The sequence below is a fragment of the Salvia splendens genome, chromosome 2, assembly GCF_004379255.2.
Source record: "Salvia splendens isolate huo1 chromosome 2, SspV2, whole genome shotgun sequence".
NCBI classification, from domain to species: domain Eukaryota; kingdom Viridiplantae; phylum Streptophyta; class Magnoliopsida; order Lamiales; family Lamiaceae; genus Salvia; species Salvia splendens.
The window spans coordinates 6,833,156-6,848,172 of record NC_056033.1 but is presented as its reverse complement, the minus strand read 5'-3'; the positions used below and the strand labels follow the sequence as shown (position 1 = coordinate 6,848,172).

Here is a 15,017-nt window from a genome sequence, read left to right as displayed (position 1 = left end):
TCCCTTGCCTAAAAAAATGTGTGTTTATCTTACAACCGCTTCTCACAAGCTAAAAGCTTCCAGTTTGAATGTGGCCCCTCTCCGGAGTCAAACATGAAGGGCACCCATCCTACTGCCTTTGCGATTTCTTCGAGTTGTTCGATCACAGCAGTGGTGTCGCGTATGTAAACGCGCCCGCCTGGTCTGAGGATCCGGTCCATCTCCAGCATTATGTTGGTTATGTTACATCTGGGAGAAGAGACATGATCATCATGTTTTACTGAGAGCTGTATATGAATTTAAGTCTGAAAATTTCTTACCTCCTCTGTTCTACAGAGAAGAGGCCTACTGCATTCAGCAGATCGTATGTTCTTGGATATGTGGCAAACGGCTCACACCAGTCATGCATTACACCTATTAAACCACGGTCGTATATCAAAGGCAGCGTATTGGGACCGCCAACTGGGACGACATTCATGACCCAGCTGCTGAACTGGAAATCCACCAAAGCTGCTGCGTATCTACATTGCACGACAATGGCGTTCATCATAGTTGAAACGGAACCCTAGTTCTTGAAATGAAGAGAGACAGAGAGAGATGATTACCCTCCATATCCAGCTTTCATGTCCATGACGTTCCGCAGATTCATCTGATTGAGGTGAAAAGCACCAACATATCCTCTTACGATTTCATTCGTATATTTTGAATCTGCTTTGTAGAGTTCCTTCCTAGATTTCTCAGCATCCATTTGTATGGTGAATAGCCTGTCTGGTGGGCTGTGGAGGCGGGCAGGCCAGTCAGAAGTATTAGTTCCATAGCCATTTTCAGGCAAGCGCGTGATGCAAGCCTTCACCTCCGCGTACCTGAAACCTAAACACGTTACCTCAATCCTACATAACTCAAACTAGGAGATGTATCTCAGAAAAATCTGCTACCATATATCTTCTGGATTGTCATCACTGCTACATAGCGATGGCTGTGCATTAGGTTCTCGATTGAGGTAGCTACTATTGTTTAGAGGCTTCTGCCAAATGGCGATATACTCTTCCTTATTGACTAGTTCCCAACAAATGTTGCTGGTGAGATCCTCCATTGCTGTGAAAACACAAGATTATCATTCGAACATTGGAAAACAGTAAATGAAACAAGTGGTTGAGAAATAAATAGCCAAGATTGGCTACCTCTCCACTGCTCCCCAAGTTCGTTCTCAGACTTGTAAACGGGCTCTGCTTCCCACACGAAGTATCCTCCCCCTCTAAGTAGGCGATTCGCCTCAAGTAGCAAAATCCCACCTTAATCAGACAAAAAAATCAGATTCTGATCAGAAGTCAGAACAAACAACACCTAATTCAGTTTCGCTCTTTTGCTGTAATCTCACACCAAGATTTTGTTGATGCATACCATCAACAGTCCAATTAACTCCACACCTAGAGCAATGAACCAGGTCGAATGCTTGGCTTGGGTAAGGCAACCGGTGCCTTCCAAATGTAGCTATCATGGCAGGTACGCCTCTCTCTAATGCAAGTTCGATCTGGTTATGATGAACATCTCTTGGAGCTATTGAAAGAGTTGTTACATTCCGTTCCAGTAGGTAGGCCCCAAAACTCGCAAGTCCAGAGCTGATATCCAAAGCAACTCGTGTATGACGGCCAAATGCAATCTCAGGAACCATCTGTATCACATGCTTCAGAGATCAATCTAATGCAAACAGAACTTAAACCTACAGAGAAATGAGGACAGAAGCAAACCTTGGATATCTGATCCAAGTATTTGTTCGTGCCACGGATAAATTGAGGCCCATCTCCTGGAAATACAAGCTTGTCATCTTTTCTCAACACTGGATCTTTGTTCACCCTATCCACAAGCGTATGAGGTATGTTGTCGAACCAGACCTGCACTAACGTTATCATATATATGCAGTTATCTTCAGTTTGAAGAACACTCAACCCTCCGAATTAGGATCAAAATCTGCCTTCCACCTCTTTGCTCCCTAGCTATTGCTACAAACTAGTTATTCAACATTTCTTGATCAAGAATCTCACAAATTCTGTACTACTTGTGATTACTTTAAGAATTCGTTCTATGTTGTGATCCCACTCACCCAGAAATTTCTTCCTATCATGCCATTAAGAGCCTCATCTAATCTACATTGAACTCAAAACACATTTTCCCCCATCACAATGAGATCAAATCCAAGAAACCAACAAATTTGGAACAAAAAAAAATCAAGAAAGTTGTACCTCATCCCTGCTTTTCGGCCATGGAATGTGAAGCTTGTATCCTTTAGGCCTCGGCACCAAACAATCCAATCCTTTCCCCTTCTCAGACAAATTAAGTTGGAAATCACTATCCACATCGTCCAAACCAGGAGCATAATCATTCATATTCATCTCACAAATACTAAATTTCTCAACTCTAACTACTTTTCTCTCCCCCCTCTCATCACTGGTGTTGGAAACCACCACTATGCTCTCTATCAGCCCTTCATCGAATTCCCCAACTAGGAAATCCTCCGTCATCGTTCCCAGCTCATTTATGATCCCTGTTCTCTCCAGCACCGGCCTCTGCGTCACAGGAGGAGATGGCGCTAAAGGGGTGGTTTCAGCAGCTGGATTGGTGTTGGAGAAGGAGAGCTGTTGGTTCTGGGGTGTGGGAATGGTGTATGCAGAGAAGCATTTGAATACAACGAAGACAGAGAAGGAGAGGAGTGAGAAAGATATGATCTTTGTGAAGGTTGAGAGGTTGGTGGAGAGGGGTGATGATGAGCTTGTGTTCATGGGCTTCATTTTTGAGTGTGTATGGATTTTGTTGATGCAGAAAAATGGCAGAGGAAGATAGAGTTTGATGAGAGAAGGGTTTTGAGATTCACGGCACGTAGCCGAAAAGCGATGATATGCAAGTTATTTATGCTATGCACACTTATTTATGCTAATACTTAAATTTAGTTTGACTCTATATTGGTGTAATATTATATCGAATCAAAAGAAATAATAGTAACTATTACCACATAAGTATAATGTAAGAACATTGAACTATTGAAATAAAAGTACATCTTTTTATTGGAATGATCATGCTCTTATGTTCATACGCACACAATATTACGGAGTACTTATTATTCTCTTCAAAAGTCACAAGCATTGTATTACTCCTAATTTTCATACTTTATCCATACTCTAAGGTGTTGTTCGGTTGTCATGACTAACTATTATGTGATAATTCATTTAGGACTAAGTTGCGAGATTATTTTAGTTGGAGGAAAGTGGTTATGACTAACTGTCACATTATTATCCCTTTAAGATTAAGTTGTTAGCATGAACCAAATACAATATATATTTAATTCTAAAATATTAATCTAATAAACTGAAATAAGCCATTAAAAGTAATAATTTTGGGGACCCTGTGTATTTTAATACGAAATTAATAATGTATAAAGAAATAAAAAATAATTAAAATAATGTTAATGGAGAATGAGATTCATATATTAGCATTGAAAAGTTTTTCAAAATCTAGATAGTTTAAGTTTGGTATATGGTCAGAAAATAAGAAGAGTAAAAGTTAAATATTTAAATTTGTCTCTTTTGTTATAGCATTAGTAATGGATAATTGCAAAAAAATAATCTAATGTTCCAGTTTTAATAGTACTACTATATAAATGCCTTGTCAACAACCCCCCTCCCCCCCCCCCAAAAAAAAAAAACTTGAAAGAGATAGAATAACTGTACAGATAATTTGGTTTTTTGTAGACATTTTTATGTTGAAACGTTCGGTATTTTTATATAATTATGATAAAGTCGATATATTTTTATTAGAATGCTAAAACTAAGTAATTTGTTTTTAAAACAGTGAAACAAAGTAGCAAGAGGACTGATGGGTGAAAAATAACTAAAAAATGCACATGATTTTGTCTTTGCAAATTAATGAATACTACTAAATACTACCACTCCATATCTTAAACGTGAGTGATAGTAGGTACAACAACATTGAAGCATCTCAAGAAATTCAAGTATATATGTGATGATGTTCTTAAAAAGAAGATTCAAATCAAAACCATTTGTGTGATTCTCTTCTCATCTGCCACTATTCAACTCCTCCTTCCTCATCCAAGACTAACTCATATTCATAGCATGTAGCTTCACGAACCATGTATACGAGCGTCTTACATTCGTTTCGTGCAGATCAAGAGCTTCCAATCCGAATAAGGACCCTCTTCTGTGTCGAACATGTGAGCAATCCATCCCATCGTCTCTGCAATCTCTCGAAGCTCATAGATCACAGCGGTCGTGTCACGTTGTAAGCACGCCCATCTGGCCTCAGGATTCGATCCATCTCCAACATAATATTTCTCACATTACACCTGCACATACAATACAAGAATAGCATCATAATTCTTGGTATAGTTAGTTACTTACTTACACTTGCACATAAAGAAATCAAGTGTACCTTTTCTGCTCAACAGAGAAAAGCCCTGCAGCATTGAGCAGATCATATGTTCGAGGGTAAGTGTCGAACGGCTCACACCTAACCACACGTAACATATGAAAACGTCGCATATAATTAAATACGAGATGAGATAGTAATATTCACTTGTGCGTACCAATCGTGCATCACTCCTATAAGGCCCCCCGGTCATATATCACAGGCAGTGTGTTTAGACCACTCAACGGAACTACATTCATAACCCAACTATTAGCCCGGGATTCAAGCAAAGCTGCTGCAAACCTACACATTTTTCAAACCAAAGAAATGCCTCAAAACAACCAGAACATATGAAAAAGGGTTGAGATGGTTGATTTATCTGTACCCTCCATATCCAGCTCTCATGTCCATCACATTGCGTATCTTCGCCTCGTTTATCTTGAAGACAGAAACATATCCATCCACAATGGCATTGCAATATAAGGAATCTGCCCTATACAGCTGCCTCCTAGACACATCAGAATCTGTTTTTATGCTCAAGAGCCTGCCCGGTACACTATGGAGGCGCGCAGGCCAGTCAGATCTTAGCCCCGTTGCCATCCTCAGGTAGACGCGCTATGCATTTCTTCGCCTTCACACGCCTGCAGAAAACCAAATCTTGCTAGTCTTTCTTCATTACAAAGAGGTGTGACAGGGCTAAACAAATAGTAAATACCATAAATCATCTGGATTGTCATCTTTGTCACAAAGCGAAGGCCGTATGTCTGGAAAGAGGCTTCTGCCAAACAGCAATGTAGCCCTCCTTAGATACTAGTTCCCAGCAAAGGTTTCTAGAAAGATCCTCCATTTCTGTTGAAAGAGATAAGGTAAAAGGTCTGTGAATGGATCCATAATGAAGTAAAATAGAATCTAACCTCTCCATTGCTCTCCCAGCTCTCCTTCGTACTTATAAACCGCGTCTGCCTCCCAAACGAAGTATCCTCCACCTCTAAGAAACCGGTTTGCCTCAAGAAGCAAAATCCCATCTTCAAAACAAGAAAATTTTACACAGATTTTGAATCAATGGATCAAGACTCTGAAAACAGAGAATTTATATTGATGATGTTGAACATAACTAAAACTCTGTTTTCTTGAATTGATCCCTTTTCAGTTTAGGACTAGACCATTTTTTTCTCTCAAACGACATCAAGATTCTTGCTTTTATCCAATTTTCTTTCTCATGCTAAGCTTCATGAAAGAGGCATACCATTAAGAGTCCAGTTGATTCCACATCTAGAGCAACGGATCAAGTCGAATGCTTGGCTTGGGAAAGGAAATCGATGGGTTCCAAAGGAAGTCATCATAGCCGGTACACCCCTCTCGAGGGCAAGCTGAACACGCTTCGCCTGATCTTTCCCAGCTACTGAAAGAGTTATCACATTCCTCTCTACCAAGTAAGCACCAAAATCTGCAATGCTCGAACCAATAACATCTAGAACAACTCGTGTCCGTTGGCCAAACGCAATCTCAGGAACCACCTAAGTTCAATCATACCACAAAATCAAGCCCAAGTAAAAACAAAAACAACATTACAAATCCAAAAGATGATGAATTAAACCCTCCACCTGTTCCAAGTTCTGATCTGATTTAGACCCAACTTCTGAAGAAAACACAAGTTTATCATCTTTTTTCGACACCCCTTCATTATCTTTGGCCTTATAACGTATATTATCAAACCACACCTGCATTTCATTTCAACATCTTAAATTAGTATACTTTGATCAGAACTTGCCATTTCATCTCTAGATTCTAAATCATTCCACACATTTGAAATCAATTTTTTGAAAATTGCATAGTAAAAATCTCAAATATTTTACTGTACATAATCAAGAACTCTGATCAAAATCATATTTTGATTAGAACTTGCCATAAACCAATCAATCTTCATCTCTAGATTCCAATCATTCTTCACATTTGAAATCAATTTTTATACTAAAAAAATCTCAAACATGTTAGTGAATATATTCAACAATTTTGGCTACTGCCTTCCAATCCTTGCTAAGATCAGTAGCTATCCAATAAATCAAAACAATAAAACGCCATAAAAGTAAACTGAAAAAATCAAGGAAGTTTTACCTCATCCATGCTCCTTGGCCATGGCATTGGAAGCTTGTACCCTTTAGGCCTTGGCACCAAACAGTCAAATCCTTTAGAAACAGCTCCCACATTCTCCAAAAAAGGAACATAATCACTCATATTCATATCACAAACTCTAAGTTTATTCACCTCTCCCTCATCATTCTCTCCCTTAACCTTCTCACCAATATCACCAACCTTGGCATTCTCCACTAATAACCCCTCATCAAATTCCCCAATCATGAACTTAGAGGTCATGATCCCCAGCTCATTTATGATCCCTGTGCTCTCAACCAGCGGCCTCTGCGGCCGGGATGGGGAGGGGGCAGGTGGGAAAGAGGTGTTTGTGGAGGTGGAGTTGAAGAAGTAAAGGTGCTCATGTTGTGAGTATGATGAGAAATGTTTGGAGAGGAAGAAGAGAGAGAAGCAGAGGAGGGGGAGGAAAGCTACAGTCTTTATGAATGCTTGGATGGTGATGGTGATGGTGATGGTGATGGTGATGGTGTGGGATGATGATGATGAGCTTGTGCCCTTGCCTTTCATTGTGGAGTATCTTTTTGTGTGTGTGGGAGAGAACTCAGAGAAGTGAGAATGGGATTCACATTCTTAGAGGTATGGAAAATTCAAGAGTCACTGACCATCTCAGAAACCATGCATCACTAAATATTGTTCCTTTTATAATTACTACTCCTACAAACTTTAGATTATTCAAACACAGGAGAGGAAGATGAGAGAGAAAAAATGTACAAGAGTTGTTTGAACAGATCTTTTTTATTACTGCTCCCTATTTATAATTATATAAAAATGCTAATTAGTTTAGATTGGAGTGATTTGAATTATATTCCATATCTAATGAAGTAAATCAAAAGAGAAAAGGAAATAAATCAAAAGAGAAAAGGAAATAAATCATAATCCATCTCTTCTAAAATTCTCTCATACATATGAAGTGTTCCGACTAAATTCAATTTTGTGTTGTTTAAATTAAATACAATATTTTTTTTACCATAAATAGCTCATAAGTTCCTTTGAATCGTTCGTACTCCTAATCATAACTATACACCCTATAACAGCGGCGTATCCAGTAAGAAACAGGGGTACAACTGTACCCCAAAATTCTATAACTAGTATATTGAAATTTTGTGCAAGTATACATAATCAAAATGGTGCATTGGTTGAAATCTCCAATGTTATGGCTGAAAGCGTGGGTTCGATTTCTATCACCCATATTTTTGCATGCTAGTGTGTTATTAGTCATCTTTCTTATCCTCTTTCTTACTCTCTTACGCTAGCTGTGTTATTAGTCATCTTTCTTAGTGACTATGTTTTAATTATTAATATCATTAGATCTAAATCAACTTTCTTTCAAATTTCATATTTTAATCACTTGATTTTTGTTTTCTGCGCACCTCTTTTATAGTACACCTTTCTTTCTTACACTCATTTGTAGCTCTCTTATGGCTTTGTTTTCTTCAACTTTTACTTTTTGTTGAAGAATATATATTTTAAAATCAAACTTTTCCTCAATGCTCGTTTATGATCATACATAAAATATGAAAAATATATTTGACGTAAAACATGAGAAATAAATTATATAGAAAATGGTAAGGATGCATTATGTCGTTTTTTAAAGTAATTGAAGTTTTTGCCTAAAATAAGTCAAACGATGATTTTTAATTAAAAAATACATTCTGCAAAATTTAAAATAAAATTTTCATTAATCCATTTTTTATATGTGATGAACTTTCTTAAGCAAAAAATTTAAAACAACGATTTTGTTCAAAATCAAAATAAAGAGAAGAAAATTGATCTTTCGGATTTTGAAGTTTTATATTGTGGTGATAATTTTTTGCACCCCAAATCAAAAATCCTGGATTCGCCCTATAATGATATATCATAAATGTTTGTTTTTTGCATTGAAGAGTTATTATTTTAATTACATGGCATGTTGACCGGTTTTTATTATACCTGAATTAATTGTTTCAATTAATCATATAAATAAGATATAGTAGTAAGATACTAATAATTACAGCTTCGACTACAAGCAAAGAAGAAATAACAGAGTTATCACCATCCGGTTTCCTCCAGTTTCAACTATAAATACACGCATTTTAGCGACTTTAATATAAAAGTAGGCACGGCAGGGATTAGTGAATCGCTAAGCCGTTTACGGCACGATTTTGTTGAAAAGAGGAGATTTTTACATAAAGTCAAAACAAAAAGAAGCAAAGCTCGAGAAGAAGAAAACAATAAATTTTACTTTATTTATTTCGTAGACTTTTGTATTTATTTTATACAATTTTCTTTATGTGTAGTATTTGATTATTCTCGAATAATTATATGCGTCATTAAGTTGAGGCTTAGTTACTCGATTTTTGGTTTTGCTGAGAATCCTAACATATTTTTAAAATGCCAAAATGGGTATTAATAACTTAATATGGTTAGGCATAAGACGCGTTTCACTATGCCAAATCAATTAATTTTAAACAATCCACGTTCACAATTAATTATACAATTAGTAAAGGTCAAAAATGATTCGACAACAAATATTTCTAGATGAGATCTACCTACTTGTTTGTTCTAAAATAAAAGCTTAGATAATCGGTAAACAATTTCCAAGTAGTAATATAGTTGGTATATTAAATAAGATAACTCTCCGTTAGAGTAAGCAAAAACAAAGAAAAGAAAAAAAAAGAAAAGCTAGATAATGATTTTCAGAGTAGAAAAAAGATGTAGATTATAATAATGGACAAAACATGATGAAGTAATCAATAATTTTACTAAATGCAATTGAATTCATCTAATAGAGAGAATAAAATTAAAAAAAATCTTAATTGTAAAAACAAAAAAAACTACTTGCATTATCTTTAAATAGTGAAAATCTACAAAGAATGCTTTTTCTTCAATAGATAAATGTAGATATAGTCCAATCCTAAACGAAGCGAAATTTTTATTTTTCCATTGCAAATGTAGCTACTTTATGTATATAGAATTACAATTAACACACCCTACACTCACATACACTAACTTTTTGAAAGGTGTAAAGACTAAAGAGTGAAATATTTAATCAAATACTAACAATTATAATAAGAATAAAACATTGTACTTATAAATTTAACTATTTTAGATTTAGCGATCTAAAGTGACTGAAATAGGTATTTTTTCTTGAATGCACTTTAATTTTGTTTTCTACGTCGAGGTCGTCAATTTATTCACTTTTTACAAGGTTGCTGATGGAGTACGGACTAAACAAGCCCAACAGCAGTGACGGCCCATCAGCCCAAAGCCCAAGGAAGAGTATCAGATCGGCATTACCAAAGAGTTCGGCCCCAGCCTACAGCTCGGTAAAAGCCAACCAATCAGTTCGGCATTACCAAAGAGTTCGGCCCCAGCCTACAGCTCGGTAAAAGCCGACCAATCAAGCTCTACTCTCAGACCGGCAAAAGCTGCTCGGCAATAGTTCAGCAGTTCGGTCTCAGTATTTGACCGAACTGGGAGATAGTCAACTCATGTCAGAACCTCCACGATCTCCACTACACCCACGATCTATTTAGTGGTGTCAAGCAGTCATTAACTCATGCAGGATAGTGGGCCCATGCAGGATCGCATGACCTCCACGACATCCACAACCATCATTAGTGGTGACGCAAGCCACGATCTTAGTTCAATGTATAAATAGAACTTAGATCAGATAGATTAAGGGGTCTCTCTCTCTCTCGCTCTCTAGAGATAAAATATCAAATAGCAAGTTTGTATTTGTAAGCTGTAGAAAACAGATCAAGCAATACAACTCTGCCCTCTTTTCTTCCCGTGGACGTAGATTTACTTCAGTAAATCGAACCACGTAAAATCTCTGTGTCGTGATCTGCATTTTCATTCTCTACCAGCATTTACAAACATCAGAAATTCGCGGATTCATCAAAGATGTTTATTTCATCAGACCAAAGACGAGTCCGGTCAAAGATGTTTATTTCATCCGACCAAAGACGAGTCCGGTCAAAGATGTTTATTTCATCAGACCAAAGACGAGTCCGGTCAAAGATGTTTATTTCATCAGACCAAAGACGAGTCCGGTCAAAGATGTTTATTTCATCAGACCAAAGACGAGTCCGGTCAAAGATGTTTATTTCATCAGACCAAAGACGAGTCCGGTCAAAGATGTTTATTTCATCAGACCAAAGACGAGTCCGGTCAAAGATGTTTATTTCATCCGACCAAAGACGAGTCCGGTCAAAGATGTTTATTTCATCAGACCAAAGACGAGTCCGGTCAAAGATGTTTATTTCATCAGACCAAAGACGAGTCCGGTCAAAGATGTTTATTTCATCAGACCAAAGACGAGTCCGGTCAAAGATGTTTATTTCATCAGACCAAAGACGAGTCCGGTCAAAGATGTTTATTTCATCAGACCAAAGACGAGTCCGGTCAAAGATGTTTATTTCATCAGACCAAAGACGAGTCCGGTCAAAGATGTTTATTTCATCCGACCAAAGACGAGTCCGGTCAAAGATGTTTATTTCATCCGACCAAAGACGAGTCCGGTCAAAGATGTTTATTTCATCCGACCAAAGACGAGTCCGGTCAAAGATGTTTATTTCATCAGACCAAAGACGAGTCCGGTCAAAGATGTTTATTCCATCAGACCAAAGACGAGTCCGGTCAAAGATGTTTATTTCATCAGACCAAAGACAAACATCAACTTACCCCGTACCTTTATCCAGAATGCCGAAGTGACTCGCTTCGCCGAAGTAATTCACTTCGCTTTTCGGGGGGGGTAGTGATGGAGTACGGACTAAACAAGCCCAACAGCAGTGACGGCCCATCAGCCCAAAGCCCAAGGAAGAGTATCAGATCGGCATTACCAAAGAGTTCGGCCCCAGCCTACAGCTCGGTAAAAGCCAACCAATCAGTTCGGCATTACCAAAGAGTTCGGCCCCAGCCTACAGCTCGGTAAAAGCCGACCAATCAAGCTCTACTCTCAGACCGGCAAAAGCTGCTCGGCAATAGTTCAGCAGTTCGGTCTCAGTATTTGACCGAACTGGGAGATAGTCAACTCATGTCAGAACCTCCACGATCTCCACTACACCCACGATCTATTTAGTGGTGTCAAGCAGTCATTAACTCATGCAGGATAGTGGGCCCATGCAGGATCGCATGACCTCCACGACATCCACAACCATCATTAGTGGTGACGCAAGCCACGATCTTAGTTCAATGTATAAATAGAACTTAGATCAGATAGATTAAGGGGTCTCTCTCTCTCTCGCTCTCTAGAGATAAAATATCAAATAGCAAGTTTGTATTTGTAAGCTGTAGAAAACAGATCAAGCAATACAACTCTGCCCTCTTTTCTTCCCGTGGACGTAGATTTACTTCAGTAAATCGAACCACGTAAAATCTCTGTGTCGTGATCTGCATTTTCATTCTCTACCAGCATTTACAAACATCAGAAATTCGCGGATTCATCAGTTGCCATCTTCAAAGAATGTAAAACGCAATTAACATATCAAATCTTATACTATTACTAAAGCAAACCACAGTAAAATTACTACCAACACAACAAAATTGGTGTATCCACAAAAAAGGTCAATATATCAACACAATTTATAATTATTCAAGGTCAAAGTAAGATAATTTTAGTAATATGCTTTTTCTTGTTGAAAGCTTTAACACACATCCAAGAAAGCCACAAAATAATAAATAATATTCTTAATTAATAACTAAATTTCATAGACCTTTGTTCTAACACTCCATAGACCTTGAAGATCTAACAAAACTATATATACATAGACACACAAACGTACACACAATGTCTTCTACACACTCATTAATTATATAAGAACATTCCTTCCAAGGAAGAAAAAAAGGAAGGAAAGTTCTAAGAAGATTCCAAGGAATCCCCGGACATCATTTCCTTAAACTCCTCGAAATCCAGCAATCCATCGGAGTTTGTGTCGTAGACGCCAATCATCTGCATACAATCATTTCCACACCTCTTCTCATCATCCCATAACCCTAATCTCCCTAATGCAATCCGCAGCTCCTCGCCGGAGATGAATCCGTCTCCGTTAAGGTCAAAAACCCCGAACGCCTTGCGAAGATCCTCCTCCTCGGCCCGATGCTCCTTGATTTCGCACGTATTTTCCTGAACTATTATTCTGTTTAAGGTTTGATAGAAAAAGATAAAATCGAAAAAATTTAGGGCTTTATCGCCCACTAGAAGCTCCAGCTCGGCCCGCTTTGCCTGCAGGCCGAGCCTGTCGAGGAGGGACATGAGCTCCTCGACGCTCACTAGACCATCTTTGTTGCGGTCTAGCTCGTCGAAGATTTGGTGCAAGTGATATGTTGTGAGAGGGTACATTGTGATTTGTGATTGTGTTGGGAATGAATGAATGAATTTAGTAGAAATTGAGAATGTTTGGGGTTTGTGTTATGATGTGTGAGTTGAGTAAAATGCGTGTCTGTATTTATAGAGGTGGAATTGATTAAGAAATTTATGTTGTACGAAGGTACGGATATTGTTGGAGGGGATTTTTTGATGAGATGGAAATTTCGTGGAAAGAGAGTGGGAGAAATAAAAACAAAGTTAGGAACATTCTGGTTTTGAATGGATCTTTTGGTTTCATCCAATGAGGGGATATAGATGAGCTTAATGCATGAAATTGAATTTCTATTTTGGGATTGTTTATTTTTTGAAGGATGGACCAGCACACAATTCTTAAGATTTTTTTGTTTTTTGGTTGTGGGTGACATATGGCATGTATTGTCCAAGTCTTGGTGATGTAACTCGTGTAAGTAGAATAATTTTAAATCAAGTGGAAATTTGGAACTAGAAAAAATGGTGAGATTGTGGACTTCTTGATTTCAAGATTTTTTTACAATTTATATGTAATAAATGAATTCTAGTAGCAAGTACTATATACTATAATATATTATGTTTAGTCCACCATTTCCTACCGCAGAATTAGAATCGTGATAATGAACTAGAAACGTAATTTCTTCTGTCTCAACTAAATTGAGTTAAATTTTTGGGCACGAAGATTAAGAAGTTATATAAAAAATAAGAGATATGAATAAAGTAAGAGATAGTAAAGTATATGTATGGAATAAAGTAAGAGCGATTGGATGTTTTGTTTTTTGTCAAAAAAAATAAATGACTCAATTTATATACGACATCCCATGCAAAAAGAAATACGACTCAATTTAATTGGAAGTTGAGCTAGGGCGTAGTTATATTTTGAATTCAGATTGTGGGTATACTTGAGGATACCTTGGTAGTAGGCATCACTTTAGTAGTAAATCGCTATATTCACTTCATTTTCAACATCTGTAGTAGGTGTTTAACCGGCTAAGCATAAGAAACATTTAACTTTATGAAAAATGCTGACCAATATAGATTATGAATTTACTTTAGTTATTTTGTACCTTCGTGTGTCTCATAATGCCTCATGCATGACTTGTCTCGATATTGGTCATCACTCACTCTTGTAAATAGGATAAAAGCTTTTTTTCCTAGTAGCTGCCGACTGCGCAATATAGAACGTAATACAGAAAATCAGAGGGTATTTAGAGATAGGAACGAAGATTTTTTTAAAAAAAAAGTGTCGAAAATGTGTTTTTCTTTTTCTACTACTGTTTTTGGTTGCTTTCTTGGTTATTTGGCTTAGTCTTATTTTTTCTTGATGTCTATGTTGGCCTTTTGAACCAAGGATTTGTTTGTTGGACCTTTGCTTCCCATTTTTTAGTTTTGAACTTTTTTAAATGCATCAAAAAATATAGAACTCATTTAAATTCCATAACATGGTCAAATAACGTTGTTTATGCATGATTTAGTCGTTCATCTTTGTAGTGTTATCTGATCCCTCTGGTAGATGAGGTTAACGTATAGTGTTAGGATGCACAATACTTCTTTGTTGTAGTTTTCTTTTGCTTATCTTCTATTTTTCTTTTATGCAGTGATTTTGAATGAAACATTTAACTATTTTTTACAATGACTTTGATGTGTTATGTTTGTGTTTCTAAACTGCTTTATATTGTTATTCTGTTGTTGGTCAAATTTGGGCTCTAAGCATTTTATTTTTGTAAAAAGAAGAGTGCGAATGTTACATCATTTTCCATCAAAATAGAACCGGCCATATGTTTGAAAACGTAAAGGCAAGTTCATTGCTCTAGATGTGTCAAAATTGTAACCACTAAGGTATCTTTAATTTATAAATAGTCCACCAAGTACAAGAATATTCGGTCAACTCCACATTTCAAATGAAACAGTATCACACGTTAAATTAACAATGACATTGAAAATTTTATGGCACGCAATAGCCTTAAAAAGACTCACATTTAATTAAGTACTACTAGTATTTAACAAAATCACTCAAATATATATTGTGTACCTATGCGATTGATACAATTGTTAAAAGAGATAGGTGAACTTGTTATTATTGCTTTCCCATGCTAAGTGGAGCATTTCTAATCATGCATAATATTTTTTGCAGTGTTATTTTGTAAGTAAA

General features: G+C 37.0%; 2 protein-coding genes, 1 long non-coding RNA gene and 1 pseudogene across 4 annotated transcripts; 1 reads left to right on the top strand and 3 right to left on the bottom strand.

Moving 5' to 3' along the window:
* Positions 1-20: 20 nt before the first annotated feature.
* LOC121785977 (probable methyltransferase PMT10) lies at positions 21-3,031 on the bottom strand. Its single transcript, XM_042184477.1, has 8 exons — positions 2,220-3,031; positions 1,728-1,871; positions 1,381-1,651; positions 1,161-1,271; positions 915-1,074; positions 585-842; positions 300-500; positions 21-228 (listed from the first exon to the last, which is right to left on the bottom strand). The coding sequence occupies exons 1-8, from the start codon at positions 2,763-2,765 to the stop codon at positions 30-32; spliced, it is 1,890 nt and encodes a 629-aa protein (XP_042040411.1). The 5' UTR covers positions 2,766-3,031; the 3' UTR covers positions 21-29.
* Positions 1,342-2,636, top strand: LOC121785992. 2 transcript variants are annotated; one of them, XR_006047097.1, is made up of 3 exons: positions 1,342-1,482; positions 1,568-1,852; positions 2,535-2,636. It is a non-coding gene; the product is annotated as an uncharacterized LOC121785992 (long non-coding RNA). The 2 variants fall into 2 exon arrangements; XR_006047096.1 differs by having other exon boundaries at positions 2,460-2,584.
* An 827-nt stretch (positions 3,032-3,858) lies between the features above and the next one.
* On the bottom strand, positions 3,859-7,230 carry LOC121763851 (annotated as a pseudogene).
* A 4,971-nt stretch (positions 7,231-12,201) lies between these two features.
* On the bottom strand, positions 12,202-12,960 carry LOC121768756 (probable calcium-binding protein CML44). The gene has a single exon (XM_042165300.1). It carries the CDS (start codon positions 12,866-12,868, stop codon positions 12,386-12,388), a length of 483 nt encoding a protein of 160 aa, XP_042021234.1. The 5' UTR covers positions 12,869-12,960; the 3' UTR covers positions 12,202-12,385.
* Positions 12,961-15,017: the final 2,057 nt, after the last annotated feature.

What these genes read in the sequence shown, in the direction of transcription:
- LOC121768756 (XM_042165300.1), bottom strand. Translation starts at nt 12,868, where the DNA reads ATGTACCCTCTCACAACATATCACTTGCACCAAATCTTCGACGAGCTA.
- LOC121785977 (XM_042184477.1), bottom strand. Translation starts at nt 2,765, where the DNA reads ATGAAGCCCATGAACACAAGCTCATCATCACCCCTCTCCACCAACCTC. An exon ending in GGCCGAAAAGCAGGGATGAG is followed by an intron (nt 1,872 to 2,219) that starts GTACAACTTTCT and finishes ACGTTAGTGCAG; the next exon opens with GTCTGGTTCGACAACATACC. An exon ending in ATGAAAGCTGGATATGGAGG is followed by an intron (nt 501 to 584) that starts GTAATCATCTCT and finishes CGTGCAATGTAG; the next exon opens with ATACGCAGCAGCTTTGGTGG.